Source organism: Hemitrygon akajei, chromosome 24, assembly GCF_048418815.1.
Source record: "Hemitrygon akajei chromosome 24, sHemAka1.3, whole genome shotgun sequence".
NCBI classification, from domain to species: domain Eukaryota; kingdom Metazoa; phylum Chordata; class Chondrichthyes; order Myliobatiformes; family Dasyatidae; genus Hemitrygon; species Hemitrygon akajei.
In genome coordinates, this window is record NC_133147.1 from 37,919,780 (window position 1) to 37,940,279 (window position 20,500).

The 20,500-nt window shown below is 50.7% G+C and overlaps 1 protein-coding gene across 1 annotated transcript; it reads left to right on the forward strand.

Annotated features, from left to right (window-relative positions):
• The first annotated feature begins 1,286 nt into the window (after positions 1-1,286).
• On the forward strand, positions 1,287-20,213 carry LOC140716016 (myeloid-associated differentiation marker homolog). The gene is made up of 2 exons (XM_073028654.1): positions 1,287-1,558; positions 18,633-20,213. The coding sequence occupies exon 2, from the start codon at positions 18,637-18,639 to the stop codon at positions 19,504-19,506; it is 870 nt and encodes a 289-aa protein (XP_072884755.1). The 5' UTR covers positions 1,287-1,558; positions 18,633-18,636; the 3' UTR covers positions 19,507-20,213.
• Positions 20,214-20,500: the final 287 nt, after the last annotated feature.

Genomic DNA, 20,500 nt, shown 5'->3' on the forward strand with positions numbered 1-20,500 from the left:
CTCGCCCCACCCCACCACTCAGCGCTCCCTCCTCACCCCACCCCACCACAGCTCTCCCTCCTCACCCCGCCCCACCACACAGCGCTCCCTCCTCGCCCCACCCCACCACTCAGCGCTCCCTCCTCACCCCACCCCACCACTCCGCGCTCCCTCCTCGCCCCACCCCACCACTCAGCGCTCCTCCTCGCCCCACCCCACCACTCAGCGCTCCCTCCTCACCCCGCCCCACCACTCGGCGCTCCCTCCTCACCCCGCCCCACCACACAGCGCTCCCTCCTCGCCCCACCCCACCACTCGGCGCTCCCTCCTCGCCCCGCCCCACCACACAGCGCTCCCTCCTCGCCCCGCCCCACCACTCGGCGCTCCCTCCTCACCTCGCCCCGCCCCACCACTCGGCGCTCCCTCCTCGCCCCGCCCCACCACACAGCGCTCCCTCCTCGCCCCGCCCCACCACTCAGCGCTCCCTCCTCGCCCCGCCCCACCACACAGCGCTCCCTCCTCACCCCGCCCCACCACACAGCGCTCCCTCCTCACCCCGCCCCACCACTCGGCGCTCCCTCCTCGCCCCACCCCACCACTCGGCGCTCCCTCCTCGCCCGCCCCACCACACAGCGCTCCCTCCTCGCCCCACCCCACCACACAGCGCTCCCTCCTCACCCCGCCCCACCACACAATGCTCCCTCCTCACCCCACCCCACCACACAGCGCTCCCTCCTCACCCCACCCCACCACTCAGCGCTCCCTCCTTGCCCCGCCCCACCACTCAGCGCTCCCTCCTCGCCCCGCCCCACCACTCAGCGCTCCCTCCTCAGCCCACTCCACCACTCAGTGCTCCCACTCCACAAAAAACTCCCTCCCTATCCCACTACATACTGCGCTCCCTCCTCGCCCCACCACAAACAGCACCCCCTCCCACCCCACCTCACACAAAGCCCACTCTCTGCTCCATCCAATGCAGAGCTCTCTCCCCACACCCCACAGCACTCCCTTCCTGCCCCCTCCTCCCACAGAGCTCCCTCCTTAAATCCCCCACAACGCAGAGCTCCCTCCCGTGGCATGGTATTCCCGCACCACTCCTCTCCCACAGAGCAGTACTCCTTTACCGCCCCTCCCACAGAACGGTGCTCCCTCGGAATCCCTCCTACAGCGTGGCGCTCTCTCCTTCTCCATAGTGCACACAAAGGGTTAACAAGTCCAGAACGCCACATTCCCAGATGTGTACGGTGTCTGTGTATGGAAAGTTTGACTGATTCACAGATTCCTTCTCCCACTGCCAGACCAGCGTCTCTGGCCAAATATAGTCAGTCCTGCACAGTGACCGCTCCTGCACTGGCCGGCTGGTTCTCCTGCGGGTCGTGGGCACCGAGAGACGGCTAGAATCACTAGACAGAGATTAGCACTAAACGAATTACACAGACAACTCCTGGTCTGTTTGTCTTCTAATATCTAATTATCGACTCTTCACATCTGATCACAGTGACGCAGCACATAACCAGATCCTTCAGCACAACTGGTGCGTGGCGGCCAACATAGTTCAGCCAAAACCTTTCCTATCCAGGTATCTGTCCAAATGTTTTTTAATGTTGTTAATGTACCTGCCTCAACTATCATTCTGATGGCTTGTTCTGTTGACAGAGTGAAGAAAGTTGCCTTTCTGGTCCCTATTAAATCTCCCTCCCCTCTCACCTTAAACCTGTGCCCTCTGGTTCCTGATTGCCCACCCCTGGGGAAAGACTGTGCACATTCACCCTACCTGTGCCCCTCGTGGTTTTATACGCCTCTGTAAGGTCACCCCTCAGTCTCCTACGTCCCAAGGAGTAAAGTCCCAACCTGTCCAATCTCTCTCCATAACTCAGTCCCTCGAATCCCGGCAACATCCTCGTAAACCTCCTCTGCACCTTCCCAGCTCAGTGGCATCTTTCCTACCAGAAATGAACACAATACGCCAGGCATGGCCTCACCAACGTCTTGTACAGCTGCAACAGCGCTGACCTATGCTGTGAAACCTGCTGCAGTACGTTATTAGATAAGCAACAAATTACAATAAGTATATTTTTTAAAGGAAGTTAAATAAGTAGTGCAAAAGAGAGAGGGGGAAAGTGCTTATGGGTTCATTGTCCATTCAGAAATCTCATGGCGATGGGGAAGGGCTGTTCCTGGTATGTTGAGTGTGTGTTTTCAGGCTTGTGTACCTTCTCTTTGATGGTATGTCCATCAGAAGAGGGTATGTCCTTAATGATGGATGTCACCTTTATGAGGCATTGCCTTTTGAATTTGTCCTTGATACTGGAGAGGCTTGTGCTATGATGGAGCTGGCTGAGTTTACAACTTTCTGCAGCTTTTTCTGATCCCGTGCAGTGCCCTCGCCATACCGGAGGGTGATGCAACCAGGTAGAATGCTCTCCACGGTACGTCTGTAGAAACCTGCGAGTGTCTTTGGTGACGTGCCAAGTTTCCTTAAACAGAGCTGCTGCCCTGCCTTCTTTGTGAAACCCCTTTTACTGGGCGACTCTGGAGATGCAGCTCATTAGGCCCCCGCTAACCCACCTTTCTCAGGCTCCGTAAGTCCAGGGTGTGAGCAGCCAAACCCGTGAGGTTGGGAGAGTGAATGTGGAGTGATTCACTACCCCCTCCCCCACCCCCACCTACCCCCTGCTGGCAAAAAACAACATCGTGCATTGCATACAATTATAAAGGAAGTATATATTTATGTACATGAACAGCCAGAGTTATTAAAGAAAGAACACAAAGAGCCCATCATAATTAAACACAAGTTGGAGCTCATCTTGAATTTGTCTGTCACTCACGAGCTGGACCCTCGGTCTGTGTGAAAGCACACTCCACTTTCCGAACATCACTCAAGATCCATCTCGAACAAACGGGCTCGCCCACGCGAGCATTGGTTCTTCCTCCTTTGAAGCCATTCATCTGCACAAAGCGCCTTGTTCCACAGGGACGGCCTCCTCAGCCATCTGTCTTCTCCCAGCTCCCACCAAAAAGACCACAGCCCATAGCAGAGTCCATCACAAAATTCTCCACCCAGAAGGTTGTCTAGAACCTTCTCCCAATTCTGCCATCCAGACTGTAGTTACAGAACTGCTAAAATGAGATACCTACAGCATAACAGTAAAATCTTAACCAGGGCGCTACATTTGTAATTGCATCGGTATGTTGGCCCAGGATAGATCAGAGATGTTGACACCAATAGATCTATCCTGGGCTGGTCCCTCTGTTCCACAACACTCCCAGGGTCTCTGTGAAACTCCTGCCCTGTTTTGTCTTTCCAAAATGCAACACCTCGCACTGATCCAAACTAAACTGCAGCTGTCATCACTCGGCCCACTTCCCCGGCTGATCAAGGTCCCTCTATAGATCCTGATAACTGTCTTCACTGGACTTCAGTGTTACATCACTGGCTATTCAAGTTGTTTATATAAATAACGAGCAGAGGGGTCACTGGACTGATGCCATGTACACCAGTAGACACGGGCCTCAGCCTAAGAAACCACCTTTGGCCACCACTCTCTGCTTCCTATCACTGAGCTAGTTATGAATCCACTCTCTCCCTGCGATCTAACCTTCAAGAGCAGCTTGCCGTGCAGAACACTGTCAAAGGCCATGCAGATGATCTAAAGAGAGATTAGCTTTCAGAGGACCTTTGACAAGGTACCACTCTTGAGGCTGCTTAGCAAGTTAAGAGCCCATGTGGATTGGAGGGTGTCAGCAGAGCAGAGATGGAGTTTCTGGAAATAGTTCAAAAGGCACAGGATAAATATGTCCCAGAGAAGAAATGGCAGCGGTAGCCATACAAATTGGCTGCCATACAAAGTTAACGGCATAAAAGCCAAGAAGAGGGCGTGTAAGGCAGCAAAAGTGAGTGAGAAGTTAGATAACTTGGGAAGCTTTTAAAATTCAACAAAAGTCAACTAAAAAGGCTATAAGAATAGAAAAGATGATATATGAGGGCAGACTAGCCAAAAAGCAGGATATTGAAAGCTGTTCTCAGTTATATAAAGAGTTGATATTGAACCACTGGAAAATGATGCTGGTGAGGTAGTAATGGGGGACAAAGAAATGGCAGCTGAACTTAATGTGCATTTTGCATTTGTCTTCACTGTGGCAGACACTAGCAGTGTGCCAGGGGTCTGTGAGTGCCATTGCTATTACAAAGGGAAAAAGTGCTGGGCAAACTGAAAGATTCACCAGCATGTTGCCTGGATTAGAGAATGTGTCTTATGAAGAAAGGCTCTCATCTTGCTGTGGCTTTTCTCTTTGGAGTGAAGGAGGATGAGAGGTGACTTGATAGAGGTTACAAGATGATCAGAGGTATAAAATAAAAGTGGACAGAGTTATAAAAAGGTATAAAAGAGGTATTAAAAATCTATTTTAAATAGATTTTTAAATCTATAAAAGAGGTATTAAAAAGAGTTTTTCGAGGAGGTTACAAGGGAAGTGGATGAAGGGAAGGCAGTGGATGTTGTCTACATGGACTTCAGTAAGGCCTTTGACAAGGTCCCGCGTGGGAGGTTAGTTAGGAAGATTCAGTCGCTAGGTATACATGGTGAGGTAGTAAATTGGATTAGACATTGGCTCAATGGGAGAAGTCAGAGAGTGGTAGTGGAGGATTGCTTCTCTGAGTGGAGGCCTGTGACTAGTGGTGTGCCACAGGGATCAGTACTGGGTCCATTGTTATTTGTCATCTATATCAAAGATCTGGATGATAATGTGATAAATTGGATCAGCAAATTTGCTGATGATACAAAGATTGGAGGTGTAGTGGACAGTGAGGAAGGTTTTCAAAGCTTGCAGAGGGATTTGGACCAGCTGGAAAAATGGGCTGAAAAATGGCAGATGGAGTTTCATACAGACAAGTGTGAGGTATTACACTTTGGAAGGGAAAACCAAGGCAGAACATACAAGGAAAATGGTAGGGCACTGAGGAGTGTAGTAGAACAGAGGGATCTGGGAATACAGATACAAAATTCCCTAAAAGTGGCGTCACAGGTAGATAGGGTCATAAAGAGAGCTTTTGGTACATTGGCCTTTATAAATCAGAGTATAAGAGTTTGGAATGTTATGGTGAGGTTGTACAAGGCATCGGTGAGGCTGAACTTGGAGTATTGTGTGCACCTAAAGGATATTAATAAGATTGAAAGAGTGCAGAGAAGGTTTACAAGGATGTTGCCGGGACTTGAGAGACTGAGTTACAGAGAAAGGTTGAATAGGTTAGGACTTTATTCCCAGGAGTGTAGAAGAATGAGGGGAGATTTGATAGTAGTATATAAAATTATGATGGGTACAGATAGAGTGACTGCAAGTGAGCTTTTTCCACTGAGGCTAGGGGAGAAAAAAACCAGAGGTCATGGGTTAAGGGTGAAGGGGGAAAAGTTTAAAGGGAACATTAGGGGGGGTTTCTTCACACAGAGAGTGGGAGTGTGGAATGAGCTGCCAGATGAAGTGAATGCGGGCTCACTTTTAACATTTAAGAAAAACTTGGACAGGTACATGGATGAGAGGGGTTTGGAGGGATATGGTCCGGGTGCAGGTCAGTGGGACGAGGCAGAAAAATGGTTCAGCACAGCCAAGAAGGGCCAAAAGGCCTGTTTTTGTGCTGTAATGTTCTATGACAGCCAGAGACTTTTTCCCAGGACAGAAATAGCTAATATGAGGTGACATCATTTTAAGTTGATTGGAAGCAAGTACAGGGGTGATGTCAGAGCTAGTTTCTTTACATGGAGAGTAGTGAGTGAGCTGTCAGGGGTGATGGGAGAGGGAGATATACAGGACCTTTGAGAGGCGTAAATACATTAATGGATGATGGAAAAATGGAGGGTTATGTGGCAGGGAAGGGTTGGAATGATCTTGGAGTTAGTTCAGAGGTCGACACAACATCGTGGTCCGTACTGCGTTATGTTCCACCACGTTTGATGCTCAAATATCGCAGTAGTTCCTCCCCATTTTCCCGTAACTTTGCCAGTACTGGAAGGCCTGAGTTATCAGGAGACGCTGGCTTTATTCTTTGGAGCATAGAGGCAAACTTATAGAAATGTTTACATTTATGAGAGACAAAGGTGAACGGTGTCAGTCTTTGCCCCAGGGGGATGGGGGTCCAAACGTAGGAGGCAGAGGTTTAGAGTGAGAGGGGAAAGATTTAAAAGGTGCCTGAGCACTGACTTTTCCACTCCGAGGGTGGTGAGTGTGGAGCGAGCTGCCAGAGGAGGTGGTTGAGGCAGGAGCAGTGGTGTCATTAAGCCTGGAGAGAAGGGGCTTGGGGGCACATGGGCCGAATGGAGGGAGGAAGCTGGGGCTAGCTGGGTGGGCACCGTTGTCGGCATGGATGGATTGGGCTCAATATGTGCTCGGTTGCCTGGGATTGTTTCGTTCAGCAGCAGTTTTTCTCTTCACACTTCTCATTATTTTTTGCCCAGCCATGGCCACATCGATGGGCCAGGGCAAAGCTGTCTTGGATCTTGGTGAGGGGGCATGTTTGGACGAGCTGGAGGATGTCCTAGGTTGCGCACCACAGGGGCAAACTGGGGTTTGTCAGGTGCCCCGTGGTTGCACTGTTTTGGCGGGCATCTCGACTTCAAAGTTTGTTTGCGACCATCCGGTTTTTTTTCAGGTAGTAAAGCCAGGAGGAGCAAGGTGAGGTAATCGATCAGCTCTCTGCCAGGGAGGGGGTGCATGTTGGTGTTCCAGTTCTGGCACCATTCAGTATGTTTGCCATAGGAGTCAAGACTTTTCAAGTTGTAGAAAGGTTTTTGGGATTTGAGTCAGGAAGTTGGAGGACCGTTCTCGACGAGTTTACGAACTGGAACATTGTGGGAGATATTTTGGATAATGCATGTAAAATATTGCTAAGACTGCTCTGCTAGGGATCTCTGGGGGTGATAGTCCACTCCATCGGACAGGTCTGGATTTTGGGGCTCCGGAGATTATTTTCATACAAGTATGGAGCTGTGTGTTGATGATGTTTGAGTGAGCACTTCTCTCCCAGGTGGGTGCACAGTGTTCGGAGACTGGGAAACATAGTGCTAATCAGGTTTATCAAGACCACCAGTAACTCCTCCCCTGGTAATATGAGTGTGGTCATAGAGTCGGAGAGCACTACAGCACAGAAAAAGGCCATTTGGCCCATCGATTCAAAGACGTCACACCTGACTACCTCCTTTCCATGGATGAGATGTCCCATAATACAATCTAGATGATGGAATTGCTGGTGTCATGGCCATTTGTGGACGATAGGTGGAGGGGCAGGTGGTGTTGAGGAAGCAGTGAGTCTGCAGAAGGACATAGGCAAATTGGGAGAATGGGCAAAGGAGGAGCTGATGGACAATAGACAGTAGGTGCAGGAGTAGGCCATTCGACCCTTTTAGCCAGCCCCGCCATTCAATGTGATCATGGCTGATCATACACAATCAGTACCCTGTTCCTGCCCTCTCCCCATATCCCTTGACCCTGCTATCTATAAGAGCTCTATCTAACTCTCTCTTGAATACATCCAGAGACTTGGCCTCCACTGCCTTCTGGGGCAGAGCATTCCACATATCCACCACTCTCTGGGTGAAAAAGTTTTTCCGCATCTCTGTTCTAAATGGCCTACCCCTTATTCTTAAACGGTGGCCTCTAGTTCTGGACTCACCCGTCAGCGGGAACATGCTTCCTGCCTCCAGCGTGTCCAATATAAGATTTATATTGTAGCGGTGTGCTACACGCAGCGCTGAAATTACGACACGGAGTCGGTGAGCTACAGTTACAAAAAGATTTTATTCGAACTTCGCGGCCTCGCTTTAAAGCCTTCCTGATCCCGCCCTCCCCGGGCGAGAATGCTGTAGGGGGCGCGTATTCACAGTCCTGTCCCGCGCGCGGATGCTGTAGGGGGCACGTATTCACAGTCCCACGCGGGCTTTTCCCCTTGCTGGTGAAGCAGACCTGGTGCCCTTTTGGGACTGGCCTTTGTGCCGGCGCGCTGGCTATTTGTGAGCCGGTTCGAGTGCGCTAGGAAGTGGGTCGCCACAATATGTCTCAATCAGATCCCCTCTCATCCTTCTAAATTCCAGTGTATACAAGCCCAGTCGCTCCAATCTTTCAACATATGACAGTCCCGCCATTCCGGGAATTAACCTTGTGAACCTATGCTGCACTCCCTCAATAGCAAGAATGTCCTTCGTCAAATTTGGGAGACCAAAACTGCACACAATACTCCAGGTGGGGTCTCACCAGGGCCCTGTACAGCTGCAGAAGGACCTCTTTACTCCTATACTCAATTCCTCTTGTTATAAAGGCCAGCATGCCATTAGCTTTCTTCACTGCCTGCTGTACCTGCATGCTTGCTTTCATTGACTGATGTACAAGAACACCTAGATCTGGTTGTACTTCCCCTTTTCCTAACTTGATTCCATTTAGATAGTAATCTGCCTTCCTCACATTTAACCTCACATTTATCCACATTAAACTGCATCTGCCATACATTTGCCCACTCACCCAACCTGCCCAAGTCACCCTGCATTCTCATAACATCTTCCTGACATTTCACACTGCCACCCAGCTTTGTGTCATCAGCAAATTTGCTAATGTTACTTTTAATCCCTTCATCTAAATCATTAATGTATATTGTAACATTAATGTATATTGAACACTGTAGATTAGTGAATGGTCATGCACTTTGGTAGAAGGAATAAAGGTGTGGACCATTTTTCAAAGCAGGGAGAAAATTCAAAACTCAGAGGTGCAAAGAGAGTTGGCAGTCCTCGTGCAGGATCCCTTAAAGGATAACGAGCAGGCTGAGTCAGTGGTGCGGAAGGCAAATGCAATGCTAGTGTTCATGTTTTGAGAACCAGACGCACACGGATGGGATCAGGAAACTGCAAGGGGAAGGAGCCAGCCCACCCTTGACAGAATATAAAGGCAAGGATGTAATGCTGAGGAGTTACATCCACATTGGGATTTTGTGAGCAGTTTTGAAAGGATTTACTGGCATTGGACAAGGTCATGAGAATGATTCCAGAAATCATAGGGTTAACCCATGAGGAGACGTTGATGACTCTGGGCCTGTACTCACTGGAATTTAGAACAATGAGAGTGGATGTCATTGAAACCTACCAAATATTGAAATGCTCACACAGAGTGGATGTGGAGAGGATGTTTCCTATAGTGGGGGAGTTTAGGACAAGAGGGCACAGAGTGGATGTGGAGAGCATGTTTCCTATAGTGGAGGTGTTCAGGACGAGAGGGCACAGAGTGGATGTGGAGAGGATGTTTCTCATGTGGGGGTGATCAGGACCAGAGGGCACGAAGTGGATGTGGAGAGGATGTTTCCTATGGTGGGGGTGTTCAGGACCAGAGGGCACAGAGTGGCTGTGGAGAGAATGTTCCCTTTGGTGGGGTGTTCAGGTCCAGAGGGCACAGAGTGGATGTGGAGAGCATGTTTCCTATGGTGGGGTGTTCAGGACCAGAGGGCACAGAGTGGATGTGGAGAGGATGTTTCCTATGGTGGGGTGTTCAGGACCAGAGGGCACAGAGTGGGTGTGGAGAGGATGTTTCCTATGGTGGGGGTGTTCAGGACCAGAGGGCACAGAGTGGATGTGGAGAGGATGTTCCCTTTGGTGGGGTGTTCAGGTCCAGAGGGCACAGAGTGGATGTGGAGAGCATGTTTCCTATGGTGGGGTGTTCAGGACCAGAGGGCACAGAGTGGATGTGGAGAGGATGTTTCCTATAGTGGGGGAGTCTAGAACCAGAGGACACAGATAGAGTGGATGTGGAGAGGATGTTTCCTATAGTGGGGGAGTCTAGAACCAGAGGACACAGATAGAGTGGATGTGGAGAGGATGTTTCCTATGGTAGGGTGTTCAGGACCAGAGGGCACAGATAGAGTGGATGTGGAGAGGATGTTTCCTATAGTGGGGGAGTCTAGGACCAGAGGACACGGATAGAGTGGATGTGGAGAGGATGTTTCCTATAGTGGGGGAGTCTAGGACCAGAGGACAAGGATAGAGTGGATGTGGAGAGGATGTTTCCTATAGTGGGGGAGTCTAGGACCAGAGGACACAGATAGAGTGGATGTGGAGAGGATGTTTCCTATCGTGGGGGAGTTTAGGACCAGAGGGCACAGATAGAGTGGATGTGGAGAGGATGTTTCCTATAGTGGGGGAGTCTAGGACCAGAGGACAAGGATAGAGTGGATGTGGAGAGGATGTTTCCTATAGTGGGGGAGTCTAGGACCAGAGGACATGGATAGAGTGAATGTGGAGGGGATGTTTCCTATCGTGGGGGAGTCTAGGACCAGAGGACAAGGATAGAGTGGATGTGGAGAGGATGTTTCCTATAGTGGGGGAGTCTAGGACCAGAGGACACAGATAGAGTGGATGTGGAGAGGATGTTTCCTATAGTGGGGGAGTCTAGGACCAGAGGACACAGATAGAGTGGATGTGGAGAGGATGTTTCCTATAGTGGGGGAGTTTAGGACCAGAGGGCACAGATAGAGTGGATGCGGAGAGGATGTTTCCTATAGTGGGGGAGTTTAGGACCAGAGGGGAACAGCCTCAGAAGAGAGGAACAGAGATGAGAAGGAATTTTCTTTCAGCCAGAGGGTGGTGAGTCTGTGGAATTCCTTAACAGACAGCTACAGAGCCAACATCATGGGGTACGTTTCTGGCAGGAGTTGATAGGTTCTTGATTGACAGGCTGCTAAGGGTTATGGTGAGAAGGGGAAGAATTGGGACATAAACTAAAACAGCACAGATACAGATCCTTCGGCCCAGCCTCTCCATTCCAACCACAGCCCAAGTCTTCAATGTTCGGCCTATATGACCCGCACTTTCATGTACCCACCCTAGTGTTTCTTAAATGATACCTGCCTCAACCACAATATCTTCTTCCCCAATGTGTAAATGTCTAGTTAACGTCTGAGGGGAAAATTTCCAAGCAGATATTTTTACACAGAGAGGGGCGGATGCATGGCATGTGCTGCAAGTGATGGTAGGGCACGTAGGTACAATAGCAGTGTCTCTCCGGCTGACAGACAGGCACATGGATGTGCAGAGAACGGGGGAGATGGACATTGTGTACGGGGAACGGAGAGAGATGGACATTGTGTACGGGGAATGGAGGGAGATGGACATTGTGTATGGGGAATGGAGGGAGATGGACATTGTGTATCGGGAACGGAGGGAGATGGACATTGTGTATGGGGAACAGAGGGAGATGGACATTGTGTACGGGGAACGGAGGGAGATGGACATTATGTACGGTGAACGGAGGGAGACGGACATTGTGTACGGGGAATGGAGGGAGATGGACATTGTGTACGGAGATGGACATTGTGTATGGGGAACGGAGAGAGATGGACATTGTGTACGGGGAACGGAGGGAGATGGACATTGTGTACGGGGAATGGAGAGAGATGGACATTGTGTATGGGGAATGGAGGGAGATGGACATTGTGTATCGGGAACGGAGGGAGATGGACATTGTGTACGGGGAACAGAGGGAGATGGACATTGTGTACGGGGAACGGAGGGAGATGGACATTATGTACGGTGAACGGAGGGAGACGGACATTGTGTACGGGGAATGGAGGGAGATGGACATTGTGTACGGAGATGGACATTGTGTATGGGGAACGGAGAGAGATGGACATTGTGTACGGGGAACGGAGGGAGATGGACATTATGTACGGTGAACGGAGGGAGACGGACATTGTGTACGGGGAATGGAGGGAGATGGACATTGTGTACGGAGATGGACATTGTGTATGGGGAACGGAGAGAGATGGACATTGTGTACGGTGAATGGAGGGAGATGGACATTGTGTACGGGGAATGGAGGGAGATGGACGTTGTGTACGGGGAACGGAGGGAGACGGACATTGTGTACGGGGAACGGAGGGAGATGGACATTGTGTACGGGGAACGGAGAGAGATGGATATTGTGTACGGGGAACGGGGGGAGATGGATATTGTGTACGGGGAACGGGGGGAGATGGACATTCTGTACGGGGAATGGGGGGAGATGGACATTGTGTACGGGGAACGGAGGGAGATGGACATTATGTACGGGGAACGGAGGGAGATGGACATTATGTACGGGGAACGGAGGGAGATGGACATTGTGTACGGGGAACAGAGGGAGATAGAAACATTGAAACATAGAAAACCTACAGCACAATACAGGCCGGACATGTCCTTCCCTTAGAAATTACTCGGCTTACCAATAGCCCTCTATTTTACTAAGCTCCATGTAGCTACCTAAAAGCCTCTTAAAAGACCCTATCGTATCCACCTCCACCACCGTTGCCGGCAGCCCATTCCACACACTCACCACACTCTTAGTAAAAAAATTACCCCTGACATCTCTTCTGTACCTACTCCCCAGCACCTTAAATCTGTGTCCTCTTGTGGCAACCATTTCAGCCCTGGGAAAAAGCCTCTGACTATCCACACGATCAATGCCTCTCATCATCTTGTACACCTCTATCAGGTCACCTCTCATCCTCCGTCGCTCCAAGGAGAAAAGGCCAAGTTCACTCAACCTATTCTCACAAGGCATGCTCCCCAATCCAGGCAACATCCTCATAAATCTCCTCTGCACCCTTTCTATGGCTTCCACATCCTTCCTGTAGTGAGGCGACCAGAACTGAGCACAGTACTCCAAGTGGGGTCCTATATAGCTGCAACATTACCTCTCGGCTCCTAAACTCAATTCCACGATTGATGAAGGCCAATGCACCGTATGCCTTCTTAACCACAGAGTCAACCTGAGTAGCAGCTTTGAGCATCTAATGAACTCGGACCCCAAGATCCCTCTGATCCTCCACTCTGCCAAGAGTCTTACCATTAGTACTATATTCTGCCTTCACAATGGACCTACCAAAATCAACCACTTTACACTGAAAAACACAAAATGCTGGCAGAACTCAGCAGGCCAGACAGCACCTGTGGGAGGAGGTAGTGACGACGTTTCAGGCCGAAACCCTTCATCAGGAGTGAAGTAACATGGGATGGTCGAGGGGGGATAAGAAGTGGGGGGAGGGATAAAGTAGAGAGCTAGGAAGTGATAGGCTGGAGGGAAATGGGCTAGGGGGGAAGGTGGAGAATTATGGGAAATAAAAGAGAAAGAAAGGTAGGGCTGGGGGGAGATTATCGTGAGGGGGGAAAAAAGAGAGAACCAGACTGAAATAATAGATAGGGATGGGGGTAAAGGGGGGCAGGGGTATCAACGGAGGTCTGTGAGTTGGATGTTCATGCCGGCAGGTAGGAGGCTACCGAGGCGGGAGATAAGGTATTGTTCCATCGACCTGCGTGTGGCCTCATCTTGACGGTAGAGGAGGCCATGGACAGACATGTCAGAGTGGGAGTGGTCTGTGGAATTGAAGTGTGTGGCCACAGGGAGATCCCGCCACCGCTGGAGGACTGAGCGCCGGTGTTCGGCGAAACGGTCTCCCAGTCTGTGGCGGGTCTCCCCAATGTATAAGCGGCCACATCGGGAGCACCGGATGACTCGCAGCTGACTCGCAGGTGAAGTAGTGCCTCACCTGAAAGGACTGTCTGGGGCCTGGGATGGTGGTGAGGGAAGAAATGTGGGGGCAGGTGTAGCACTTCTTCCGTTTGCAGGGATGAGTGCCCGGAGGGAGGTCAGTGGGGAGGGATGGGGGGGATGAATGGACAGGGGAGTCGCGTAGGGAGCGATCCCTGCGGAAAGCCGAGAGTGGGGGGGAGGGGAAGATGTAGCTGGTGGTGGGATCACGTAGGAGGTGGCGGAAGTTACGGAGGATTATACGTTGGACCTGTGGGGTGATAGGTGAGGACCGGGGGACTCTATCCCTGGTGGGCTAGCGGGGGGATGGGGTGAGGGCAGAGGTGCGTGAAATACGGGAGACGCGATGGAGGGCAGAGTTGATAGTGGTCCAGTGATCCAGACCGTTTCGCCGAACACCGGCACTCAGTCCTCCAGCAGTGGTGGGATCTCCCTGTGGCCACACACTTCAATTCCACAGACCACTCCCGCTCCGACATGTCTGTCCATGGCCTCCTCTACCGTCAAGATGAGGCCACACGCAGGTCGATGGAGCAATACCTTATCTCCCACCTAGGTAGCCTCCTACCTGCCGGCATGAACATCCAACTCACAGAACTCCGTTGATACCCCTGCCCCCCTCTTACCCCATCCCTATCTATAATTTTAGTCTGGTTCTCTTTCTCTCTCTTTTTCCCCCCTCACTATAATCTCCCCCCAGCCATACCTTTCTTTCTCTTTTATTTCCCATAATTCTCCACCTTCCCCCCCTAGCCCATTTCCCTCCAGCCTATCACTTCCTAGCTTTCTACTTTATCCCTTCCCCCCCTTCTTATCCCCCCTCGACCATCCCATGTTACTTCACTCCTGATGAAGGGTTTCGGCCTGAAACGTCGTCACTACCTCCTCCCACAGATGCTGTCTGGCCTGCTGAGTTCTGCCAGCATTTTGTGTTTTTATTTATTTCCAGCATCTGCAGATTCACTTGTGTTGCACTTCACACTTATCTGGGTTGAACTCCATCTGCCACTTCTCAGCCCAGTTCTGCATCAATGTCCCGCTGTAACCTCTGACAGTCCCGCCACACTATCCACAACACCTCCAACCTTTGTATCATCAGCAAACTTACTAACCCATCCCTCCACTTCCTCATCCAGGTCATTTATAAAAATCACAAAGAGTAAGGGTCCCAGAACAGATCCCTGAGGCACACCACAGGTCACCGACCTCCATGCAGAATATGACCCGTCTACAACCACTCTTTGCCTCCTGTAAGCAAGCCAGTTCTCAATCCACAAAGCAATGTCCCTTTGGATCCCAAGGCTCCTTACTTTCTCAGTAAGCCTTGCATGGGGTACCTTATCAAATACCTTTTTGAAATCCATATACACTACATCCACTGTTCTTCCTTCATCAATGTGTTTAGTCACATCCTCAAAAAATTCAGTCAGGATTGTAAGGCACAACCTGCCCTTGACAAAGTCATGCTGACTATTCCTAATCATATTATACCTCTCCAAATGTTCATAAATCCTGCTTCTCAGGATCTTCTCCATCAACTTACCAACCACTGAAGTAAGACTCTCTGGTCTATAATTTCCAGGGCTATCTCTACCCCCTTTCTTCAATAAAGGAACAACATCTGCAACCCTCCAATCCTCCGGAATCTCTCCCATCCCCATTGATGATGCAAAGATCATCAACAGAGGCTCAGCAATCTCCTCCTTCGCCTCCCACAGTAGCTGGGGTACATTTCATCCAGTCCTGGCAACTTATCCAACTTCCTCTTTCTTAATATCTACATGTTCAAGCTTTTCAGTCATCACTACAGTCACTAAGATCCTTTTCCATAGTGAATACTAAAGTAAAGTATTCATTAAGTACCTCTGCTATTTCCTCCGGTTCCATTCACACTTTTCCACTGTCACACTTGATAGGTCCTATTCTGTCACGTCTCATCCTCTTGCTCTTCACATACTTGTAGAATTCCTTGGGGTTTTCCTTAATCCTGTCCACCAAGGCCTTCTCATGGCCCCTCCTGGCTCTCCTAATTTCCTTCTTAAGCTCCTTCCTGTTAGCCTTATAATCCTCTGGATCTCTAACATTACCTAGCTCTCTGAAACTTTTGTAAGCTTTTCCTTTCTCCTTGACTAAATTTATTATAGCCTTTGTACATCATAGTTCCTGTACCCTACCATACCTTCCCTGTCTCATTGGAACATACCTATACAGAGCTCTACACAAATATCCCCTGAATATTTGCCACATTTCTTCCACACATTTCCCTGAGAACAGCTGTTCCCAATTTAAGCTTCCAATTTCCTGCCTGATAGCCTCATAATTCCCCTTTCTCCACTTAAAAGCTTTTCTAACTTGTCTGTTCCTATCCCTCTCCAATGCTATTGTAAAAGAGATAGAGTTGTGATCATTATCTCCAAAATGCTCTCCCACTGAGAGATCTGACACCTGACCAGATTCATTTCCCAATACCAGATCAAGTACAGTCTCTCCTCTTATGGGCTTATCAAGAAACCTTCCTGAACACACCTAACAAATTCCACCCCATCTAAACCCCTCACTCTAGGGAGATGCCAATCAATATTTGGGGAATTAAAATCTCCCATCACAACAACTCTTATTATTACACTTTTCCAGGATCTGTTTCCCTAACTGCTCCTCGATATCCCTGTTACTATTATGCGGTCTATAAAAAAACACCCAGTAAAGTTATTGACCCCTTCCTGTTCCTAACCTCCACACACAGGGACCCCGTAGACAATCCCTCCATGGCGTCCACCTTTTCTGCAGCTGTGACACTATCTCTGATCAACAGTGCCACGCCCCCACCTCTTTTGCCTCCCTCCCTGTCCTTTCTGAAACATCTAAAACGCGGCACTTGGAGTAACCAATCTTGTCCCTGAGCCATCCAAGTCTCTGTAACGGCCACAACGTCATATCTTCAAATACTGATCCACGCTCTAAGCTCATCAACTTTGTTCACAACACTCCTTGCATTAAAATATATACATCTCAAACCATCGGATGAGTGCGTCCCTTTTCTATCATCTGCCTATCCTCCCTCTCGCATTGTCTACAAGCTTTCTCTATTTGTGAGCTGGACATTGTGTACGGGGAACAGAGGGAGATGGACATTGTGTACGGGGAACAGAGGGAGATGGACATTGTGTACGGGGAACAGAGGTAGATGGACATTGTGTATGGTGAACGGAGGGAGACAGACATTGTGTACGGGGAATGGAGGGAGATGGACATTGTGCAAGGGGAACAGAGGGAGATGGACATTGTGTTCGGGAAACGGAGGGAGATGGACATTGTGTACGGGGAACAGAGGCAGATGGACATTGTGTACGGGAAATGGAGGGAGATGGACATTGTGTACGGGGAAATGGAGGGAGATGGACATAATATAGGGGACTTGAGGGACATGGATATTGTATGTGGGATACGGAGGGAGATCGACATCCTGTACGAGAATCCGAGGGAGATGGACATTGTGTACGGGGAACGGAGAGAGATGGACATTGTGTACGGGGAAATGGAGGGAGATGGTCATTGTGTATGCAGAAACGGAGGGAGATGGTCATTGTGTATAGGGAGCGGAGGGAGATGGACATTGTGTACGCGGAAACGGAGGGTGATGGTCATTGTGTATGGGGAACAGATGGAGGTGGACATTGTATATGTGGAACAGAGGGAAATTGACTTTGTATATGTGGAATGGAGGGAGATGGACATTGTATATGGGGACCGGTGGGAAATCGGATTTGTGTACGGGGAACAGAGGGAGATGGTGCAATGGTGGGAAACTTTGTCACATGGTGCAGGCAGAATCATCTGCAGCTTAATGTGAAAAAGACTAAGGAGCTGGTGGTGGACCTGAGGAGGGCTAAGGCACCGGTGACCAGTTTCCATCCAAGGAGTCAGTGTGGACCTGGTGGAGGATTACAAATACCTGGGGATACGAATTGACAATAAACTGGACTGGTCAAAGAACACTGAGGCTGTCTACAAGAAGGGTCAGAGCCGTCTCTATTTCCTGAGGAGACTGAGGTCCTTTAACATCTGCCGGACGATGCTGAGGATGTTCTACGAGGCTGTGGTGGCCAGTGCTATCATGTTTGCTGTTGTGTGCTGGGGCAGCAGGCTGAGGGTAGCAGACACCAACAGAATCAACAAACTCATTTGTAACGCCAGTGATGTTGTGGGGGTGGAACTGGACTCTCTGACGGTGGTTTCTGAAAAGAGGATGCTGTCCAAGTTGCATGCCATCTTGGACAATGACTCCCATCCACTCCATAATGTACTGGTTAGGCACAGGAGTCCATTCAGCCAGAGACTCATTCCACCGAGATGTAACACTGAGCGTCATAGGATGTCATTCCAACCTGTGGCCATCAAACTTTACAACTCCTCCCTCGGAGTGTCAGACACCCTCAGCCAATAGGCTGGTCCTGGACTTATTTCCACTGGGCATAATTTACTTATTATTATTTAATTATTTATGGTTTTATATTGACATATTTCTTCACTATTCTTGGTTGGTGCAGCTGTAACAAAACAATTTCCCTCGGGATCAATAAAGTATGTCTGTCTGTCTGAACACTATGTAGGCAGAAGGGATTCGTTTAGTCCAGTGGTCCCGAACCTCCAGCCCGTGGACCAATTTGCCTCTGATCTGGGCCAACATTTACGTGCCAGCCGGCACCTAATTAATTAGCTTGTTTATTTCGGCTTTTCTCTTAAAGATGTGCTGGGTGCCCTCTGGCTATGTCGTCACCCTCGCAAGCTGCAGGCTTGGTATCGGTCCGCGGGCCAGAGGTTGATTAAGTTTGTTTGGCACAAAATTGTGGGTTGAATTGCCTGCTCCTGTGCTGAACCTTTCTGTGTCCTATGGTCTATGTATATGGTGAGACTCTTTCCCCCCCTCTCCAGATTTCCCCCACAATAACTGCTCTCTACTCCCCCCCCCCCGAAGGAAGGCCAATGCTGTGTGTTCTACCCACAATTTTCCCTCACATTTACAAAGTCTCTGTTATATGGTGTGACTCCCTCCTTACTTTCCCTCGGACTAACTCACTCCCCTCTTTGTCTCCCCCCAGGACGATGGCAGTGGTGAACCTGCAGGCCCTGAACTCACGGCTGGGCTACGCGCGTCTGGCAGCCCTCTTCATGACCTGCCTGGCCTTCAGCCTGGTGGTGCACTCCAGAGTCTGGTGGGGCCAGTTTGGTAGCTGGTGCCTCTTTGCCTGGTGCTTCTCATTTGCCACCATCGCCCTGGTGCTGCTGCTCGAGGTAGCAGGCCTGACGTCCAAGGCCCCCGTCTCCTGGCGGGAGGCTCCAGTCGCCCTGGCTGCCTTCTCGGGCCTGCTGTGCCTCTCGGCCTCCATCATCTACCCAGTCCGCTTCGTCAACCAGGACAGCAGGCAGCAGGAGTACACGGTCACCGCCACTGTTGCCTCCTGCCTGGCGACAGTGGCCTACGCGGTGCAGGTCTGGCTGAGCAAGGCCAGGCCGGGGGAGGTGACCGGTTACCTGGCGACTGTGCCCGGTCTGCTGAAGGTGGTGGAGGCCTTCGCCGCAGGAGTCATCTTTGCCTTTGTGGGGAACACGTCCTACGATAGATACCCGGCCTTGCAGTGGTGCCTGGCTGTGTACTGCATTTGCTTCATCCTGGCTGCCCTGCTGATCCTCCTCTTCCTGACTGGCCGTTCCTCCTGGCTCCCCACGCCGCTGGAGCGCTGGCTGGGGGCCTACGCACTGCTGGGCGTCCTGCTGTACGCCACTGCCACCATCCTCTGGCCACTCTTCTGCTTTGACCGCCGCTACGGCCACAGCAGCCGGCCGCACAACTGCGGACGAGGCTGCTATTGGGACAGCCAGGTGGCCGTGGCCGTGCTGACGGCCTTCAACCTGTTGGTCTATGTGGCTGACCTGATCCACTCAGGCAGGCTGGTCTTCATTAGGACCCACTGAGGGGCAGCAGGGGGTAGAGAAGGTGGGGAGGGAGGGGGGTGGAGGGGAATGCATGTAACCATGTTTCGATGGTGTGGAGGGAGTTTCACTCTGTGTCTGACCCCGGGAGTGTGTGATGGGACGGTGTGGGGGGAGATTCACTCTGTGTCTGACCCCGGGAGTGTGTGATGGGACGGTGTGGAAGGAGATTCACTCTGCGTCTGACCCCGGGAGTGTGTGATGGGACGGTGTGGAGGGAGATTCACTCTGTGTCTGACCCCGGGAGTGTGTGATGTGACGGTGTGGAGGGAGCTTCACTCTGTGTCTGACCCCGGGAGTGTGTGATGTGACGGTGTGGAGGGAGATTCACTCTGTGTCTGACCCCGGGAGTGTGTGATGGGACGGTGTGGAGGGAGCTTCACTCTGTGTCTGACCCCGGGAGTGTGTGATGGGACGGTGTGGAGGGAGATTCAATCTGTGTCTGACCCCGGGAGTGTGTGATGGGACAGCGTGGAGGGAGATTAACACAGTGTCTGACCCCGGGAGTGTGTGATGGGACAGCGTGGAGGGAGATTAACACAGTGTCTGACAGCGGGAGTGTGTGATGGGACGGTTTGGGTGGGTTTGGAGTATGTCCATGTGAGATGGTCTGTATAACTTTTGTATCACTGTTTGTGAACTTATGACTCACTTTGTTATTCTGTAATTAAAAAAAACTTTGCTTACATCACAGTGTTGAACTTCCTGAAAGATTTCTGTCACCAAAAGATGGAAACCCACACACAGACCCACAATTCTGCCAACGGACTCCTGGGAAATATAATCGCTTTGCATAACTTCCCCATTGTGGCCCACTTCACCTGCTCATCCCTCTCTCCTCTCTAATCCCACAGCCCCACTCTCTCCCCACAGCCCCGTGTCAGTCCCCAAACTAATCCCACTGTACCACTCTCACCCACAGTCCCGTGTTAGTCCCCAAACTATTCCCACTGTCCCACTCTCTCCCCACAGCCCT